We start from the raw sequence: 17,661 nt of genomic DNA on the forward strand, positions 1-17,661 counted from the left end.
GGAGGGTGAGCCAGTGGAAGTCTCAGTACGGCTGCGCCTTCGGATAATGAAAAGGCTGAAGCTGAGCCGGGGATTACAGGTAAGAAACGTTGAGAGGGTGGTGCGCGTGCGGGGGCTCCCGCCTAACCTTTCTTTCTGGTTATCTTCTACCCATTATAGAGTTGTATTTTGAATCGTTTCTTTCTCTCTGGGTCTCCTTTTTCATCACCTGCTTCATCATAGAGCTATGCCTCGGCTGAATAGGGTGTCTTCCTGTTGCCTGGTTGAGGAAGAAGGGTTTGTCTCCATGGCAGCTTGTTCCTTCACTTCCTCTTGTCTAGTGCCTAGTTTTATTAACGCTGGACTGGAGGCGTCTCTTTTCTAATTATTGACACCCCCCCCTTTATAAGAGTGGGTCTCTTTCCACACCTTTTAGGCTTCTGTGGAGAGCCTTTGTGGGGAACCGGTGTTTGTACACTCATGCTTTTATAATGTTCTCCAGCTCTTCTCAGTGTTTTCCACTCGCCCTGATTTCTTTCCAAACCATCGTGTCACCCACTTTTGTATGATAAGCCGTTGCAGGGAACACCCTTTTACCTGGCTATTTGGAAGAACATCCTAAGAAACTTAAGTGGAAAAATACCACAGTACAGTGACCTAGTTCTAGGGTTCCCTTCCCCCCTTCATGTTTCAAGTACCCTGAAAACACATCAGAATTTTTAAGATAGTGTTGCTATGTTTTTTTTTTCTGTTTTGCAGACTTAAAAACAATAAAATCAAATCCTAGATACATGGCTGAGAGAAAGCAGTAAGAGTTTTATTATGACTTGTACTTCTCACCATATAATGTTAAGTAGGCAAAACGGGACAGGTCTGTACCCCCTAAGAAGCTTGTAATCTAAAAGAGGCACTAGGGGAAACTAGCTAGGAATAGAACTGGAAACAGCATCCTGACTTTTGCATCAGAATGCTGCTTTTTTGAGGTGGGCAACTAGTTACATGCTTAATTATTAGTTCACACTGATGCCACACAACAAACAGCACCCCATTATGCCTACTATACTCATTAAATGCAGCAGGTCTGTGAATCTTGGGCAGTGAATCTATGGGGCTGCCTTTTTCAATTGTATGGAAACATAGCTTCTCAGCAGCTGCTTACAGCGCAAGCTCAAGAATGCTTTGCAGGAAGAAAGCCCCCCCCCCTTAATAAACCTGAGTGGGATTCTGGGTAGACTTGCTTAGGGTTGTTATCAGATACATTTTGACTAGTGGGTTTCATAGGTTTAAAAGGCTGCTCTTTAATATTAGACAAAAATGACTTTACTTTCTTGCATGAGGAAGTGTTTACAAATCTGCTAAAGTACGTCATGTGACATTACTGAGATGTGAGGAGAACTTCCTATTGGTTTCAGTTTGGGACATCTCTTAGCAAATCCTTCATGGAACAATTTATGATTTGCAACAGCAGTACTTTTAAATTGTAGTATCAAGGCAGCTAATGTATGAAAAATCCAGTTGCCCATAATCCCTTGTAAATACATATCTGGAAAGATATTTGTCTCCCATCTTTAGCTAATAAATAATCAGTTCTTGCATTCTGACACTCTCTCTCTCTCTCTCTCTCTCTCTCTCTCTCTCTCTCTCTCTAGTACTGCTCATATGGCTATTGTCTTAAGAAGAAATTAAAATTGGAAGAACCTTATTTGGTACCATGTCTCTGATATTTAATTATTGCCCCTATGTATTTTGCCCAAGTTTCAAAATTTCAATAATTTTTATATTCTTTTTTCAACTTCAAAATACTTGGCAATACCTTTGTTCTGTTCAATTTTTTAAACTGTCTTTAAAGTCTTTTAATTGATCTATTTTTACTTGACCTTGAATTAGTTTTTTAAAACTAATTTTAGTAAACCCATTCAAGACATGACATTACAATTATATATATATATGTAAGTTCTCCCAGGAATGAGTACCTGTCAGAATATCCCAGAGATGCAATATAGAGATGTTGTTTTCAGTTTTTGTTTTTTTTGTTTTTAGTGATGCTACCAGCTAATGCCTTCAGGTTAAAACAGTGACCTTACAGATGTACCAGTGGAACTGCTGCAAGAATTTTCTTCTCAGTGTGTCTTCTCTACAAGGTAGTGTAGCTCAATCATTACATGTTCGTTGATTTCTTTAGATATGAATGAGCTGTTGAAAGGAGGCTCAACATCAGTGTTGGCTGGGGTTACTTGAGATGAGCAGAAATTGTCTTCAAGTTACAATGTGAGACCAACCTGTGTATGTGTTCATTTGCTGTATAGTTCTGGAGAATGTGTATAGTGCTACTTGTTTTCTAAGAAGGGATACCCACCTATATGTGCTGTCTTCAAAATAAAGAGAGACTGGCTTTGAAGGCTTCCTCTGGTGTGCATCCAGTCTCTGTTTTGCGGGGAGAGAAGAATGGTGAGACTCCCACATGCTAGTTTTAGAGTAGACCTATATATAATAGGGAAACATTTGGAGAGAGATTCCTCAACTAGATGGTTCTCTCTTCCTAGCAGAGGGATCAAAAGAAAAACAGAATCTTACTCTGCAGGGTTTGCCTAACTGGACAAATGTGGCAGAGCTAGTTTTGATTTTTTGTCTCCCTCTTTCTTTACTCCTTAGAAGAATGTCAGTCCAGGCAGGGCCATTACCATCACCTGAGCTAATGAGCAAGACCTCTAGGCCCTGTGAGAGACAGTGCTTAGTCTCTGAGTACTGAACTTCTTTTGCCTTCCCAATGTTAAAGTCTTTATCTTTAGGTGAGAGAAGGGGAAGGCTTTCATGAGTGCTTTGAGAAATAGCACTCTTCTAATGGCATCTGATACTTCCTGTGTGTGTAAAAGGGGGAGAGTTATTTGTATGTAATAACTTTTGATGATAACATTTGATTTATATACTGCCCTTCAGGACAATTTAACACCCACTCAAAGCGGTTTACAAAGTATGTTATTATTATCCCCACAACAATCACCCTGTGAGGTGGGTGGGGCTGAGAGAGCTCCGGAGAGCTGGGACTGACCCATGGTCACCCAGCTGACTTCAAGTGGAGGAGTGGGGAATCAAACCCGGTTCTCCAGATTAGAGTCCCGCTGCTCTTAACTACTACACCAGACTGTACTGAAAATGCCTCCACGTTCTTCAAACAACCTTTTCCCCCCAAAAGTTTTATTTTATTTATTCATTCTAAGCCTTCAGGAACAACAAGCACAAGGAATGAGCCTTGCTTTTAAAAGGGAAGTGAGGGGAAATGTTGGCCCTAAGATTATTGCAGGTGCTGAGAACTAGTATGGGTTAGTTAATATTTTGAAATCAGTTGAGGCTCGAGACTAAACTTCTATTGTGTCTTGTGCTAGTGAGCTACATACAAATGTGCACCTCAATATGTTTATATCTTAATAACATGGGTATGTGCCAGCTCTTTGGGGCACACGTCCTTTCAGTCTCACTATGCGTATTCTCTCAAATACACACAATGCCCATTGAAGTGCCCAAGGCCAGAGGAAGTGCCCAAGGCTATCTCATTATCTCTCCTCACCACCAGCCCTCAAGCTCCTTGAGAAGCAAACAGGAAATATCTCTCTTCTTACTTGCTGTAGTAGCTTAGCTTTTTGATATGATTTACTTGTAAGCTGCCAAAGAAGGGTTTAGAGGATCAGCATATCTGCCTCTACGTCAATCAGCAATCTTGAATCAGACTTTGTCCATAACATTTTGAAACAACTCTAGTCAACATGCCCATGGATGTGGCACCCAACCAAAAACATGCTGAAGTTGAATTAATAGGGAGTCCTGTTTCAGATAGGTAGCCATGTTGGTCTGCAATAGAACAACAGGATTTGAGTCCAGTGGCACCTTAGAGACCAGCAATATTTTCAAGGTAAAAGCTTAAAGAGTTAAAGCTCCCTGCTTCAGACAGGCAGTTCTGCAAGTTGCAAAGACTGCATGGGAATGCCTAGGAGAATTGAGATGCCATACTTGCTGCCCTTGAGGGCACTGTTAAACGGGGGGTGGGGGTGGGGGGGATGGAATGGGACACCAGTGATGTGTGCAAAGTGAAGATTGAAGAGGAGCTGTGTTAAGCATATGCAGTAGTGTCAGAGAGGTAGGAGTCAGATAGATACAGTATAGGTTTGGAGGAGTGGCATATTAAAGATTTAGTAAATTTAGAAGGAGGGCGTTACCATGAGAAACTGCTGTAGGCATATGGTGTGCCTTATGTAATCTCTAGTGCTGGAACTTATATATGTTTGAGTAAGCAGCATGAAACAAGTAAAAAAAGCAAACTATTGTAATCTGACAAAAGAAGTTTTTCTTAGCTTCTTGGTATCTTAAAAACAGAAGCCTATGTGCTACAATTGAGCTCTAGATAATAAAGGGGGAGGAGCTACATTTCTTTGGAGGGATTTGCCATTTGAAAAACTATTCATTGGAAAGTGCCCCTGTCTTGGGATGAGACATACTGACTTTATGGAACTGGATGCTTTGGGATGTGTCTATATATAATATTGTTCATCTATTTCAGCAGGCAATTAAACACGCCTTATAATAATGTACTAAGTACTTCTCCATGTAAACAAAGATATCTTGGAGAGCTCTGAGTCTGGTCAGAAGGCTGTTGCCATATGATGCCTTGACTTAACAAAGGTACTTTACCACCCTAAGATAGCCTGAGCCTTTCCAATCCAATTATCAGTCTCCTTTTTGAACTACAGAACTCTCTGCAGTTGTACTTCTTATTGCAGGCTAAATGGATTTGTTAATTTGGAAGAAAAATGCATGTAAACTGCTTGATTCTGTTACCTTTCTGACAGGAATAATGATGGTTTTGACTGAACAGCGAAACAGTAGATGCTGGAGGGAGAGGCCCCATTGGAACTGGAGGTGATGAGAGCAACCAAAGGACTCTGAGAGAACCACCATGGCTTCCCAACTCTTGGCTTGTCTCTCCAGCTTGCCCATTGCAGTGGTCTATGGGTCCTTATCGCTCTTCATTTCCATTTTGCACAATGTGTTTCTCCTCTACTATGTGGACACCTTTGTTTCTGTTTACAAGATTGATAAACTTTCCTTTTGGATTGGGGAGGTAGGTTTCAAACCTTGAGAATTAATATAGTCAGAACTACTCAGTGAGAGAAAGTCTGTTCCTGTAAATGTGCTAGTGGCTTGCTGTTAAACTTAAGGAAGGTTTTCTCTTGAATTGGAGCCAGCTTTTATACTTCTATGCTAATTCTGAGGCGATGATAAACTAGAGGAGTGCAAGAATTTTGCATGTTCTAGCTGTGAATAAGTGGTATTGCAAGCATGTAACATATGTCACAGGCAGCCAAGCCATAACTCATGGACATTATTCTTGAACAATTCTCATGTTCTGTATCAACACAAAAAACACTTGTGTTGATCCCTGAAATAAAAATACCTCATAGAAATCATGCCACTTGACTCTTACATGTATATCTCATCCGGAACTTTAGTCTGAAAGCAACTTACAGCATTTTAGCATACAACAGGTATTTGTTAACAGGAAATCATTCTTTTTTTTTTAAGACTAAAATTTTCTTTATTTAAACTATAAACTACACACCACAAGACAATAAACAACAAACATAGAACAAGAAAAAACACACCTTTCTAAACATAACACACTAACAATACATATATCTATAAAATTAAGAGGAAAATAAAATAAAAAACTACATAGATTACACTACAAGTTGAGTTCCGATTTTCTCTGCCACAAGTATATATCATTTCTAGAGTTCCACTTATTCTAAGTTAGTCACAAAACCTCTCTTTTTTCTATTGTTCCTGTTTCTTAATCCATAAATCCAGATATCATCAAATCCTTGTTATCCATTTCATGCCAAAAGTCTATTAGCGGTTTCCATTCAGACAAGAAGTTAACTAATGTCCTTTCTCTAATTAATGCAGTAAGTTTTGCCATTGACGCAAACTCTAAAACTTTTGTCAACCATTCCTCCACTATAGGCAATGTTGTAGTTTTCCACTTTTGTGCATAAAGTACTCTTGCTGCTGTAATAAAGTATAAAAACAGTGTTCTAAAACTTTTTTCCAACTGGCTGTCCATTATTCCCAACGTTCATTCTGTAATGAGAAAGGGAGGTTTGAAACTTTTGTCTTAAGTTTGCATACCAATGGGTGTCTCATGTTTTCCTTCTAGACTGTGTTTCTGATCTGGAACAGTCTCAATGATCCTCTCTTTGGCTGGTTGAGTGACCGGGCTTTCCTTAGCACACAGCAGTAAGCAGAGCTTCATTTATGTCCTTTGTCCACGTATTGAGAACTTAAGCTATGGAAAGGGGTGGAGAAACATGCCAACTAGAATGTTGAACATGCTAACTAAAAAAAAAACACACACACTTTGGAAATCAGCACTTTTTGACCCATTCAGTTGGCACGTATATGCAAACCGGCATCTTTACTGCCTTTTGTATCCCCCTCCTTTCTTTCTCTCTGATATTAATCTTTGGGAATTTCTAGTGAAATTTCTATATGATTCCTTCTCTTGGATTTGGAGACTTGGTTCTTTTGTTCCTTTAAAAGGATTCGGAATTTACATTGTGAGATTGGAGGGTGAAGTAGCCAGATGTAGCTACTCCAGAAAGAAGTTTAGTAAAGGTTTTCATGGGTGGAAAGCTTGAGTATTTTTTAAAAATTGGAAAGAGGGACTGGTAATGAAAAAAAAAGTTTTCATGCAAAGAAAAAAAAAGTGGAGCACTGAATACTGATGCGTAATGGTAGGCATCAGAGAGGAGAAAGCAATTGCAGATTGATAATGGAGAAAGCACTCGGCTTTTAACAGCAGTTATATTTCAATCTCTGGAATGAACCCAACCAATTTTCATGGGAAACATGTTCTTTCTTTTGCAGGTCTGGAATAGAGATATCCTCTCCAGAAGTGGTGTTGAAGAGACTCAAGGCCCTAAACCGAAATGGCCCCCTTTTTGCTTTGTCCTTCCTGGCTTTCTGGATTGCATGGGCTCACCCAGGTTTACAGTTTCTCATCTGCCTCTGCTTGTATGACAGTTTCCTCACCATGGTGGATCTCAACCAGAACGCCTTGCTTGCTGACCTTGCTGTGTCTGCAAAGGACAGGACTGGGCTCAACTTCTACTCATCGCTCTTCAGTGCCATTGGCTCCCTCTCAGTCTTCATGTCCTATGCTGTGTGGAACAAGGAGGACTTCTTCTCTTTCCGGATATTTTGTGTGGCACTGGCTCTTGCTTCAGGAGTTGGCTTCACCATGGCCACGTGGCTGCTGAGGCAAAGGTTTCAGAGTGACGGGCGAGTAAAATGGGATGAAAGAGCAGCTTTAAAAGAGTGAGTGCTGTCAGGTTGTGTAATTGCTCTCCTCATTTAAACATACTGCCCAATGAACATGGGCTGTAGTGTAGATAGAGAGTGATGAACTGTTTCCTCAACATGTTCCAGCATTTGTGTGGAGTTCTGTTAACCACTTTGTAAAACAGCATGCAAAAGCTTCAGACCTCAGAGAGAGTGATTGTATAGACTGTGTGTGCAGACCCCACCCCTACCCCTTTTTACTTGTGAAATTAGGCTTCTTGGTCAGTGGTAGTCAGGAGAACAAGAGCACCTTCATCTTCCATAAACGGATGGCTTTTTACTATAGAATTATCAGATACATATATAAAAACTGCAGCCATGCTAGTTTGTTAGAAACAGTGGGCTGGCATGGCTATTTCTGATTTTTTCCTGTCTTCCTCCTAGTCCAGAAGGTACCACATGTAGCTATCAATAATCAGGGTCTTAAAACAGAAGATGATGTTTTTTAATGGCACTTTATTTAGTCCACCACTTAAAATATATATTAACAATGCTAGAGATTAGGAGAGTTACATTTTTATTTATTAGTGCTCTGTGAGTTCCAACTCATGCTAGAGGCTGGCTGAATTAATGCCCACGGCAATACAGCCCGGAAAACCCACAACAACCATGAATTACTGTTGTTTTGATGGTTTCAAAGGAAGAACAGCCACCATGTGCTCCTTTGCCTGTGTACAATTTGAAATTTGTTCTGCACTTAGTATGAGCTGAATTGCAGCAACACCTGTCTGAAGCCTGTTAAAAATAAGCTACAGATTTCTGGGTTTTTTTCCACCATATCGTTACCACATGTATTAGTATTTGCAAAGCAATTTTTAGAAATCACAACAAAGGCAAGATGAATGTTTCATAAGACTCAGACAGGGTAGAGGCCTTAACATGACTCTTACTGCAATCCTAGGCAGTTACTCCTGCCTAAGCTTCCTGATGTACAGTGCATAGATCTGCACTGTTAGTATGTTAGTGATTACTGAGGAGCAGCCATGTTTGTCTGCTGCAGCAAAGATAAATAGGACTTTAGTGTTACCTTTAAAACTAACATGATTATATTCCAATATATATGTGTATGGTATAGAACTCACTTTGTCTGATGCATCTGATGATACACAGTTCCAGTCCATGAAAGCTTATCCAGTTATACCATGAGTCTGTGTTTGCTCACAGCTTTCTCCCTTTCCTTTCTCTATATCTCTGGACGCTGAAGTTAGCAATTCTCTGGAGATAGGATATTGGCATCCACGGTGCATAATAAATTTCAACCCATAAGGTTGGCAGCAAAAATTGAATACAAAATACAATGTGCCTAATGACTTTTTCAAATGCAGTCTCTTCAATCTGTTCTGTTTTAATTAACCGGAATCTGCTTCTTAAGAGTTGGTTCAGTATGGTCAGTCAGCCATTGAGGGCTTTATCCTGGCTCTTTTAAAGCAAAGAACTGTAGATTTTGCTTCTGTTGGTTTTACAAATTATGCCAAAAAAGCCTTTCATATGAATGGGGCAGACTCTCTGACAGTGAGGAATTTTTCTTCCTCATCTGTAGCCTTCCAGGGAGCTAGGGAGTGACATACATGGAGTGGCCCCGGGTTATCCTCACAGTAACTCTGTGATGAAGCATAGCCAACTGAGAACTTCTAACTCTGGCCTTTCCAGTCAAAGTTTTTCACTCTGTCCACCATGTACTGGTTGTTTAAAATTCGGTCATTTGTTCCTTCAGACTCTATGTAGACAAGCCTTCTGTGCAGCAGGAGAAGAGAATCACTCTGGCAGACTATCTCAAACAGCTCTCTAGGCATCGCAACTTCCTCTGGTTTGTGTCAATGAACCTTATACAGGTAGGTGTAGCATTTTTGCTGAAGGTATGAAGCTATCTAACATTTTAGCCTGTACAGATCCCCCTTGGTACTGTTTAGATGACCTTCAACAATGTCAAAATAAATCTTTATTAGCCCTGGAGCTAAAGTAGTATGCACTGTGTTCAATAAACATTTAGCATGGTCTGGATTTGAAGGGGATAGGATTTTTGCCACATGAATTTCACTGACCAGTCTGTGTCACTAGACAAGACGTAGAGAAGTTTCATGTTAGGTTTACTATACTTGTGAAAGAACATCTGGATTTCTGAGAATCAAAGAAGTGCTTTTCTGCTGTGTTCCTGTGATGATACAGGCTGCCTTTGTGTTCTGTTCCTCAGTAAAGTAAACCTTAATGTTTTAGAATAGTAAAGAGCCCAGTAGCACCTTTAAGACTAACCAACTTTATTGTAGCATAAGCTTTTGAGAACCACAGCTCTCTTTGTCATGCATCTGACGAAGAGAGCTGTGGTTCTCGAAAGCTTATGCTACAATAAAGTTGGCTAGTCTTAAAGGTGCTACTGGGCTCTTTACTATTTTGCTGCTGCAGACTAACACAGCTAACGCCTCTGGATCTTAATGTTTTAGACAATATGAATTGTTGCTTACTTTGGAAGGATGACTGAATAGAATCCAGTCTTTATTTTAAAAAATTCTTTCCATCCTAACCCTGTGGCTCAAACACAGGAAAGAAAATTACAAGATTGTTGTATTTTTAAACTTGGGAATGGTGTGGTAAGTGATGAGCAGCACCGGTTTTACTTCTGGTTACATGCAGATGTTGACACATTTGTGGCAGTGCTATCCCACATAATTTAGTTGAATTATCGGATGTACAAGTAATATGTGGTATGTGCAGATCACAAATGTGCATCCTATTGGAGCTTAGCCTTTTAGAAACTTTGAGAAGGTATGAAAAACTATGCACAACCTTATATCTTGCCTGTGTAAAAGTTGCTTTACTCTCATATTTTGTTGGGAAATATTTGATCAACTCTGAGCCACTTGGCATGGCATCTACAGCTGCAGTGCTCTCTGGAAAAGATTTGATTCTGCATGGTAACATGCAATGAAATGCTCTGGATATTTAACCTCTGGCTAAATGGATTTAACAGGAATTTACCTGCTGAGTTAACTGAGGCATCTCCTACCAAGTGCGTGATAGTCAACTTAAATTGTTTGAGGTGGATAGCCATGTTGGTGCGCAGTAGAAGTGAAAGATTTGAGGCCAGTAGCACCTTAAAGACCAACACGATTTCCAGGGTATAACTTTTGAGAGTCAAGCTCCCTTCATCAGATATCAGTCTTGACCTAAACTATGTATTAAAGAAATGCATCCCCAATTGATAACCCCTATGAAGGAACTCCTATTCATATAGCTTGTACATATATGACTGGTATCGGGAGTTTTATTATTATTTTAAATAGTTTAGTTATAGTCATGCCAATTGTCATTTTTAATGGTTACATTTTCACATGAGTAATCTTTCACAGGTTTTTCACTGCCACTTCAACAGCAACTTCTTCCCTCTCTTCCTGGAACATCTGCTGTCAGATCGTATCTCTCTCTCCATGGGATCATTTCTGCTGGGTAAGCCCAAGATGGGAATTAGAAGACGTACTGGTTGTTGTTTTTGAGAAAGTGACTAGAGAATGCCATTTCATAGGTAGAGGTGCCAAGACCCCCAGTTTAGCTGCCCCCACCATTTTATGGAAACCATTTTCCTTCCTCTTTGGCTGAAACCCTAGATGTGCACAGGGATCATATATGATACAGAGCCTAGACCACAAAAATGATGGGTGTTGATATGGAATGCAAGCTGGCTGTAACTGAAAAAAAACCCCCTGACATGTCCTATTGGTTGATGAGGAACAGAGCCTTACTTACTGCATGTGTGAAAGCTAATTGCTTTATTGGAATTCTGATTGTTTCTTTTTTCTTTTTTTTCGATTGTTTATATTTTTCTCTTTTCCTTTTTGTTGTTTTTTTAGTGATCTGTGAAACCCTTTAATAAAACTCTTATTTAAAAAAATCAAGGTTCACAGGTCAAGGGAGCTGGTTCTAGTTTAACAAACACCTTACATACTCAAAACTAATGTGATGACTCCACACACAAGAACAAGAGTAAGCTAGCAAGTTTTAACATGAAAACTTCATTTAGGGGCATATCTACATATTTCCCAGGCCTCATGTCATGTCTGTGTCTGCCTTGAGGACTTTCTGTCAGGTGTGCACTGTGAGTTTCCTACTGGGACCTCATTTCACAGACGCTAGGGTGCATAATTTTGATCAAGACCATAGTATGTTGGGAGGTGGTGCTTAAGCCTTCTCTCTGCACAGTTTTCATGACCTAAAATGTTGCTAAGGACACTCCTTGGCCAGGTGGGGGCACCACATTTACTGGTAAGCTATACCTAGGTTTCCTCAATAGGACAAATAGCACCTGAGGCCGTTTTAGTTTGGCAAAACCATGGGGACAGGAGGCTTGAGTATTCTCTCACCATGTGCCTAATCTTGATCCTGACTGGGCTTCCCATATGCCTGGGAATTCAGTTCCCAGCAGGGAATGCACAGCATGCATCTGAATAAGTCATGATGGCAGACCTAGACACAATACAAGGAGTGTGTAAGGTGTAGTTAGATACACAGAGCAGATGCTCAAGATTCAAGCGCAGTAGTACCTTAAAGATTAACAACATTTCCAAAGTATAGGCTTTCAAGAGTCAAAACGTCCTCAGATACAAGTAGTAAGAGTAGATGCTGTCACTTTGCCACATGTTTATGTCCAGGTTAGAAAAAGCCTGTGAACGGACTGGGGTTGATTTTGCCCATGTGTAGGGTGGCACCTGCAGGAGACCCTGTTCAGATGAGCGAAGTTCCCGTGGAGGAACATAAGGTGGGAGGCGGTCCTGTAGGTATGCCGGACCAAGGCCATGAAGAGTTTTGTATGTAATAGCCAATGCCATGACCTGAGCACGGTAACTGATAGGTAGCCAATGGAGTGACTACAGGGAGGGAGTGATGTTCAGGCTCCTGCTTGATCTTGAAAACAGTCAAGCTGCAACATTTTGCACCAATTGGAGTCTCATTAAATGGCAGCACAATAGTGGCTGTAGTAAGTTTCTGACTAGTTGCAGGAACTACCACTGGGTGTATTGGTTAGAGTGAAGTAGTTCTCACTACTTGGATATTTTTACTCATTGTGTGTAAGTGGAGAGAGTACGGTCCCAAAGGCCATTTTCTAGTTGACTGTAAAAGCCATGTTTCCTGCTGAGGGTGATGATCTGTATTGCATATTAATTTTGTGACTACTGTGATGTTTGACCCTTTTTGCTTTTTTCACTTTTCTCCTCAGGAGTTTCCTACGTAGCTCCTCATCTCAACAACCTGTATTTCTTGTCTCTTTGTCGGAGGTGGGGTGTGTATGCTGTGGTGCGGGGGCTCTTCTTCCTGAAGCTGTTACTCAGTGTGATTATGCTCCTCGCTGGACCAGACTGGATGTACCTGCTCTGTTTCTTTATAGCTAGGTACACCACTTAACTGGCGTGGCCCTAAGGAATGGGGCTGAATGTAGGCTATGCAATGCACAGGAATGTTTGATTAAGTACTGATAGAGTTGAAATGAGAATCTAGAGTCTTGATTCTCAGCTATATACTTGGCTATTTTTATCAACTGAGAAATGTTTAGACACATCTAGGGAAACTGATCAAAGTCTTTTTATTTAGAAGGGGGTTAGATATATGCAAAGAATTAGGAGCTTAAGAATACTTAACACATAAAAGCCTAGAAAACTAAAAAACTCAATGATTTAAAATAAAACAATCTAGCCCTTGAGAATGTGGGAAATCAGCATTCAAGTAATGCTAACATTCCATGCAAACGATTTGGAAACCAGGGGTGCTGGTGATGTCCAAGTGAAAATTTTGGCAGTAAAAGGCAGGACCTTGCTCTGTCCCTCCTTGTGGGTACCATCTTGAGTACTTACCAGAAAAAAACCTAGTTAATTTGTTCCTTATTTTTACTTTTATTACTGTATTTGCTTTTTGCACTGAGAATTTTTTTTATTTGCAAACCCTCCAGATTTTTAGGTTAGCCTGCAGAGTACCTGTACTGCTAAATGTCTATTTTTCTTCCCAGTAACCGTGTGTTTACTGAAGGAACATGCAAGCTGTTGAACCTCGTGGTCACTGACTTGGTAGATGAAGACTTGGTGCTGAATCAGAGACAGCAGGCTGCCTCAGCCCTCTTGTTTGGCATGGTTGCCCTGGTAACAAAGCCTGGCCAGACCTTTGCCCCACTGATTGGCACCTGGCTACTGTGTGCTTACACAGGTAGGTGATGGACAGGGCACTTTGTTTAGTAGTTGAGCGGGGTTTGTGATAACAGTTACTGCTTGTTTTTCTGCCCTGAGAAAGCTTAGCAATGACTGCTAGTAATATAGCCATGGATATTAATATGCTTACTTTAATTGTGGGTTAGTATTCAGCAGCTGTTTCCCTTGGGAAGAGTGTTGTGAATATTTCATTAAAGTACCTTCTCTCCATAATGTTCCTTGTTTTGTCTGTCTAGATGGCAAATTAGGAAGGTTGCCAGCCTAAATTGCAGGTTAGAGCCCAAGTCTGCCATTTGAAGATTGCAGTTCTTCCTGCCACTGAGTCTACTTTAGGGAGAGGACTTCATCTAACATTTCATGCATGGGATCCTTTCTCCCAAGCAAATCCTCCTCAACCTCATTCATGAGGAAGTGTTGTTTTTTCTCCTGCACATGAAATTATCTAAGACTGCAAATAGAAAGTGATAAAAAGGAGACCATTACATCTGAGACTAATATAACAGAATGTGGAATGGCTTTTGAATAGAGATCATGATTGTCATCTTGCTGCTGGAAATAAAATATCAAAACCATAATCTTCACACTGTTGTTGTCACAGGTTATGACATTTTTCAGCGGGATCCTTTGAACAAAGTGGTGAGTGCTCAGCCCAAGTTGGCTTCCAATGTGGCCTGGGAACCAACTCTTCGTCAGGGCTGCTTCTACCTTCTTGTATTTGTCCCCATCACGTGTGCATTACTTCAGCTCTTCAGCTGGTCACAATTCAACCTACATGGAAGGCGCCTCCAAATGGTGAAATCTCAGCGTCAGAACTTAACAGAGAACTGGTCTCAAGAGATCAAAACAATTTAATTTCCAGCGGGAGTCAACAGCCAGTGATACTTCTCCATAGGGACTTTGTATGATAAATTCATTAAATGGGGGGAAGATCCAGCTACTAATATGGCATTGCTGCTGTTTTGGCACTTAAAACTACAGATGATGTTCAGGGATCTAATATCTAATCTCCTAATGTGTAGCTGATCCTCAAAAAGCAGCTTTGGGGAAGAATTGGGACCATGGCACTAGGAAAGAGGTATTAATCCCCCCATGCCTCTCCCCAAATAAAACTAGCCCTCCTCCAAGCTGCTTTTTGAGGCTAAATTACAACTTGGGGTAGTCTAATCACAGATCCTACTGTGGCATATTTTAGTCTAGAGAGGAAAAAGAGTAAGTTGATGCCTTATTGAGCCAGCTTTGATTAATGAAGAAACATGGAAGCTTCTGAGGTTAGTTTGAATTTCCTTCAGGACACATCTAAGCATTGGAGTTAGCCGTGCTAGCATTGAAGAGTGCTTGGGAACTCAAAAGCTTGCATCACTACTCATAAATACATATTCGTTCCAAAAATTCCAACAGCCTACCTTTTAAAAAAAATCTCTGCTAATTGAATCAGTATTTACACTTTTCTGGTTGCAACTGATTGTGAAGAAGAGTAGCCAGATTACTGTCAAGGGAACAAACCATGTATTATTGAGAACAGGAAGACATTTTGAGACCTGCTACCCCATTTTCTCCAGCTCTTTGTATACAATCTTGTCCTGACTTTCCTTCAGTCCTTACAATTCTTTTATTGTGGACTTATTTTTCAGTCAATCATCCTTTTATTTCTCCCTCTTAGCACAAAATTACCCAGCTTTCATCAAAAGGGGGTTGATTCACTAAAGAAGAATAGCATATTGGATACTGGAAGAGGCTCGCCCTTTAAGGAAACTGTACTTACACTCTAAATTGAGAGAACTATCATACTAATTTCTTGTCAAGAGAGCACAGGAAACTGCATTGCTAGGCCCTGGCAGTTACCTTTGTACTAAAAAGGTAGGCTCTGTAGTGGTTGGAGGACTGTGTTAGTGGGAGGGATTCAAGAGAGCTACCTGGTAACACCAAGTTTGGTAGGACAACTGGCCCAATCTTGGGTGAAGCATGTTCTGAGACTACAGTCCTCAAAAACTATTTTTTCTAGGGAGAAAGTGGCATCTTTCTTTGGATGATACTCATTAGAAGGTATTTACTGGCATGTAGTCCTTAATTTTTCACATACTTGTCAACAGTGAGAGCTCTAGGGCATCTTTCTGGTGATCTGTGGAACTAAATAAAGGTCTGTCTTCTATATGTCTGGGATGATTCTGAGGTAGCACTGGTCCCCATCTGTTCATAGCACTCGATGGCATAGCCAGCTTACTACACCTAGCATTAGTGTAGGAAAAATTCCTCCATTTTCCAGAACAATGTGCTGTTTTGAATCAGAATGAGTTGTTTTTAAGTGGAAATGTCTTCAAAATTGATTGGAAGAAATGACTGGTGATCTCAGCCTAGACCTAAGTTTGGGGACATAACCTAAGGTCTAGCAGCTATGGTCAAAAGAGGCTCATTGTGTAACTTCCTTAATCCATGAGAGTTACTGGTTGATTTACTGGCATTTCACCTCTGCAAATCAAGAGTGCTAAACAAAAATCCAAACTGTTGCTTTCTTCCTCACTATCTGATCTTTCTGACGAGTCGTGAGAGAAGCTGGGACAGGGCCAGGCTTCCCTGAAATCATGGCTTTGTCTCCAGGGAGCAGAAACCACATCCTGCCCTGGATAAGCAATGAACCAATAAGGCATGTTCAAGGGTGCAGGCAGAAGCTTGTGAATCAGTTACTGACTTCCCTTGAGCTTTCACAGTTTCTGTTGGCTGTTGAGGTAGAGAAGGAAAGAAATGTGGCCAAAGTTCTCTCACCTTCCTGTTGCAGAAATAAAAATCTGGTGTCCCTTGGCCCAAGTTGCTGGTTGTTTTGGGTGCTGAAGCAGCAGGTGCACCATTGCTGTGTTGAACGGGTTACCAAGCCACTTACTGCTTTTAACTGCCATTTTGCCTTTAGAGTGGCAGAAGAAATGATGTTTACTATCAAAAGCCTTTTGTATCATTTGATGATCACATTGTAATTATTATTCTAATTTAACAAGCCATGTGCATTATTCCTCATTTCATAAAAAACACATTCCTTTAAAAACTGTTTGTGTGGATATTTATGAACACAAGTGGGAATGAGTACTGAAAATGGTTTGAGATGTACAGTACCTTAACCACTGTGGATGCCAATTCCCTGTGGCAGTTTTTTGCCTCTGTTCTACTGTCTAATATAGTTTTGTCACTTCAATCCTCCTGTCTGTATGCAGATGCTCAAACTGGCTGTTCTGGAAAGTAGCCAATCCTGAAATGGAAGCTTTCCAGTAAGAAAGAACTATACCATCAACTACAGAAGCCATTGCAGCCAGAAGGAGTGTATTGTAGCCCTCCCAGAGGTGACCAGGAAGCAGTTGGGAGTCTGGCTTGTGAGATTATTTAACCACATTGTAATTGCTTGAGGCTTCTAGATTTAAAAGGTGATGAATCATGCTGCTTAGTAGGCTGCTACCGCACCAATTATGTACATGTTGGATCCAACCAGCTTTTTCATTTGTTTCTACCCAATTCTTTTCTATGGTGGTGGAATATGCCATTCAAGGCAAGAGACATTTAGAGGTGGTTTGCCATTGCCTACCTTTGTATAGTGGGGGTCTCCTGTCCAAGTACTAACCTGGGCCAACCCTGCTTAGTTTCTGAGATCTGATAGTCTAGGCTATTCTGCCAGAAAAATTGGAGAGTTTAGAACACTGAAAATCTATGAAATACTTTCTAGTTTTGACAGAGAAACTTACAAAGCATTATACTCATTCCAAATGAACAGCACAAAAGGTGGCAGTTCTACCTAATGTGACTTTAGAGAGTGTTTAGTCCAAATAATATCCTCTTGTTTAGTACAGAATTTGTTTTCTGTTTTCCACTTGTGTTTTCCCCCAGTAACCTTTAAGGTAAAGGTTAAGGTAAAAGTAACCTTTAAGTTGTATTAATTAAAGATATGTGGTATGGTAGCATAGGGTGTAGCAGTGCAACTCTTAGTACTGGGTATACTTGCAATTTTCCTTATACAGATTAAAGATATTGATACTTTTAAATTCCATAAATATACCAAATAGTACAATTTTATATGCTAAGTTGTAAAAGACGCATGTTATGTTATTCACCCAGCAAAAGAAGTTTA

At 40.4% G+C, this 17,661-nt stretch overlaps 1 protein-coding gene across 1 annotated transcript; it reads left to right on the forward strand.

Moving 5' to 3' along the window:
- Nucleotides 1–23: 23 nt before the first annotated feature.
- Nucleotides 24–16,583, forward strand: MFSD13A (major facilitator superfamily domain containing 13A). Its single transcript, XM_054983612.1, has 10 exons — nt 24–79; nt 2,020–2,120; nt 4,821–5,092; nt 6,188–6,267; nt 6,898–7,347; nt 9,086–9,203; nt 10,716–10,812; nt 12,578–12,749; nt 13,361–13,554; nt 14,155–16,583. The coding sequence occupies exons 3-10, from the start codon at nt 4,928–4,930 to the stop codon at nt 14,406–14,408; spliced, it is 1,530 nt and encodes a 509-aa protein (XP_054839587.1). The 5' UTR covers nt 24–79; nt 2,020–2,120; nt 4,821–4,927; the 3' UTR covers nt 14,409–16,583.
- The last annotated feature ends 1,078 nt before the right edge of the window (nt 16,584–17,661 follow it).

This window comes from Eublepharis macularius, chromosome 6, assembly GCF_028583425.1.
Source record: "Eublepharis macularius isolate TG4126 chromosome 6, MPM_Emac_v1.0, whole genome shotgun sequence".
Lineage (NCBI taxonomy): Eukaryota > Metazoa > Chordata > Lepidosauria > Squamata > Eublepharidae > Eublepharis > Eublepharis macularius.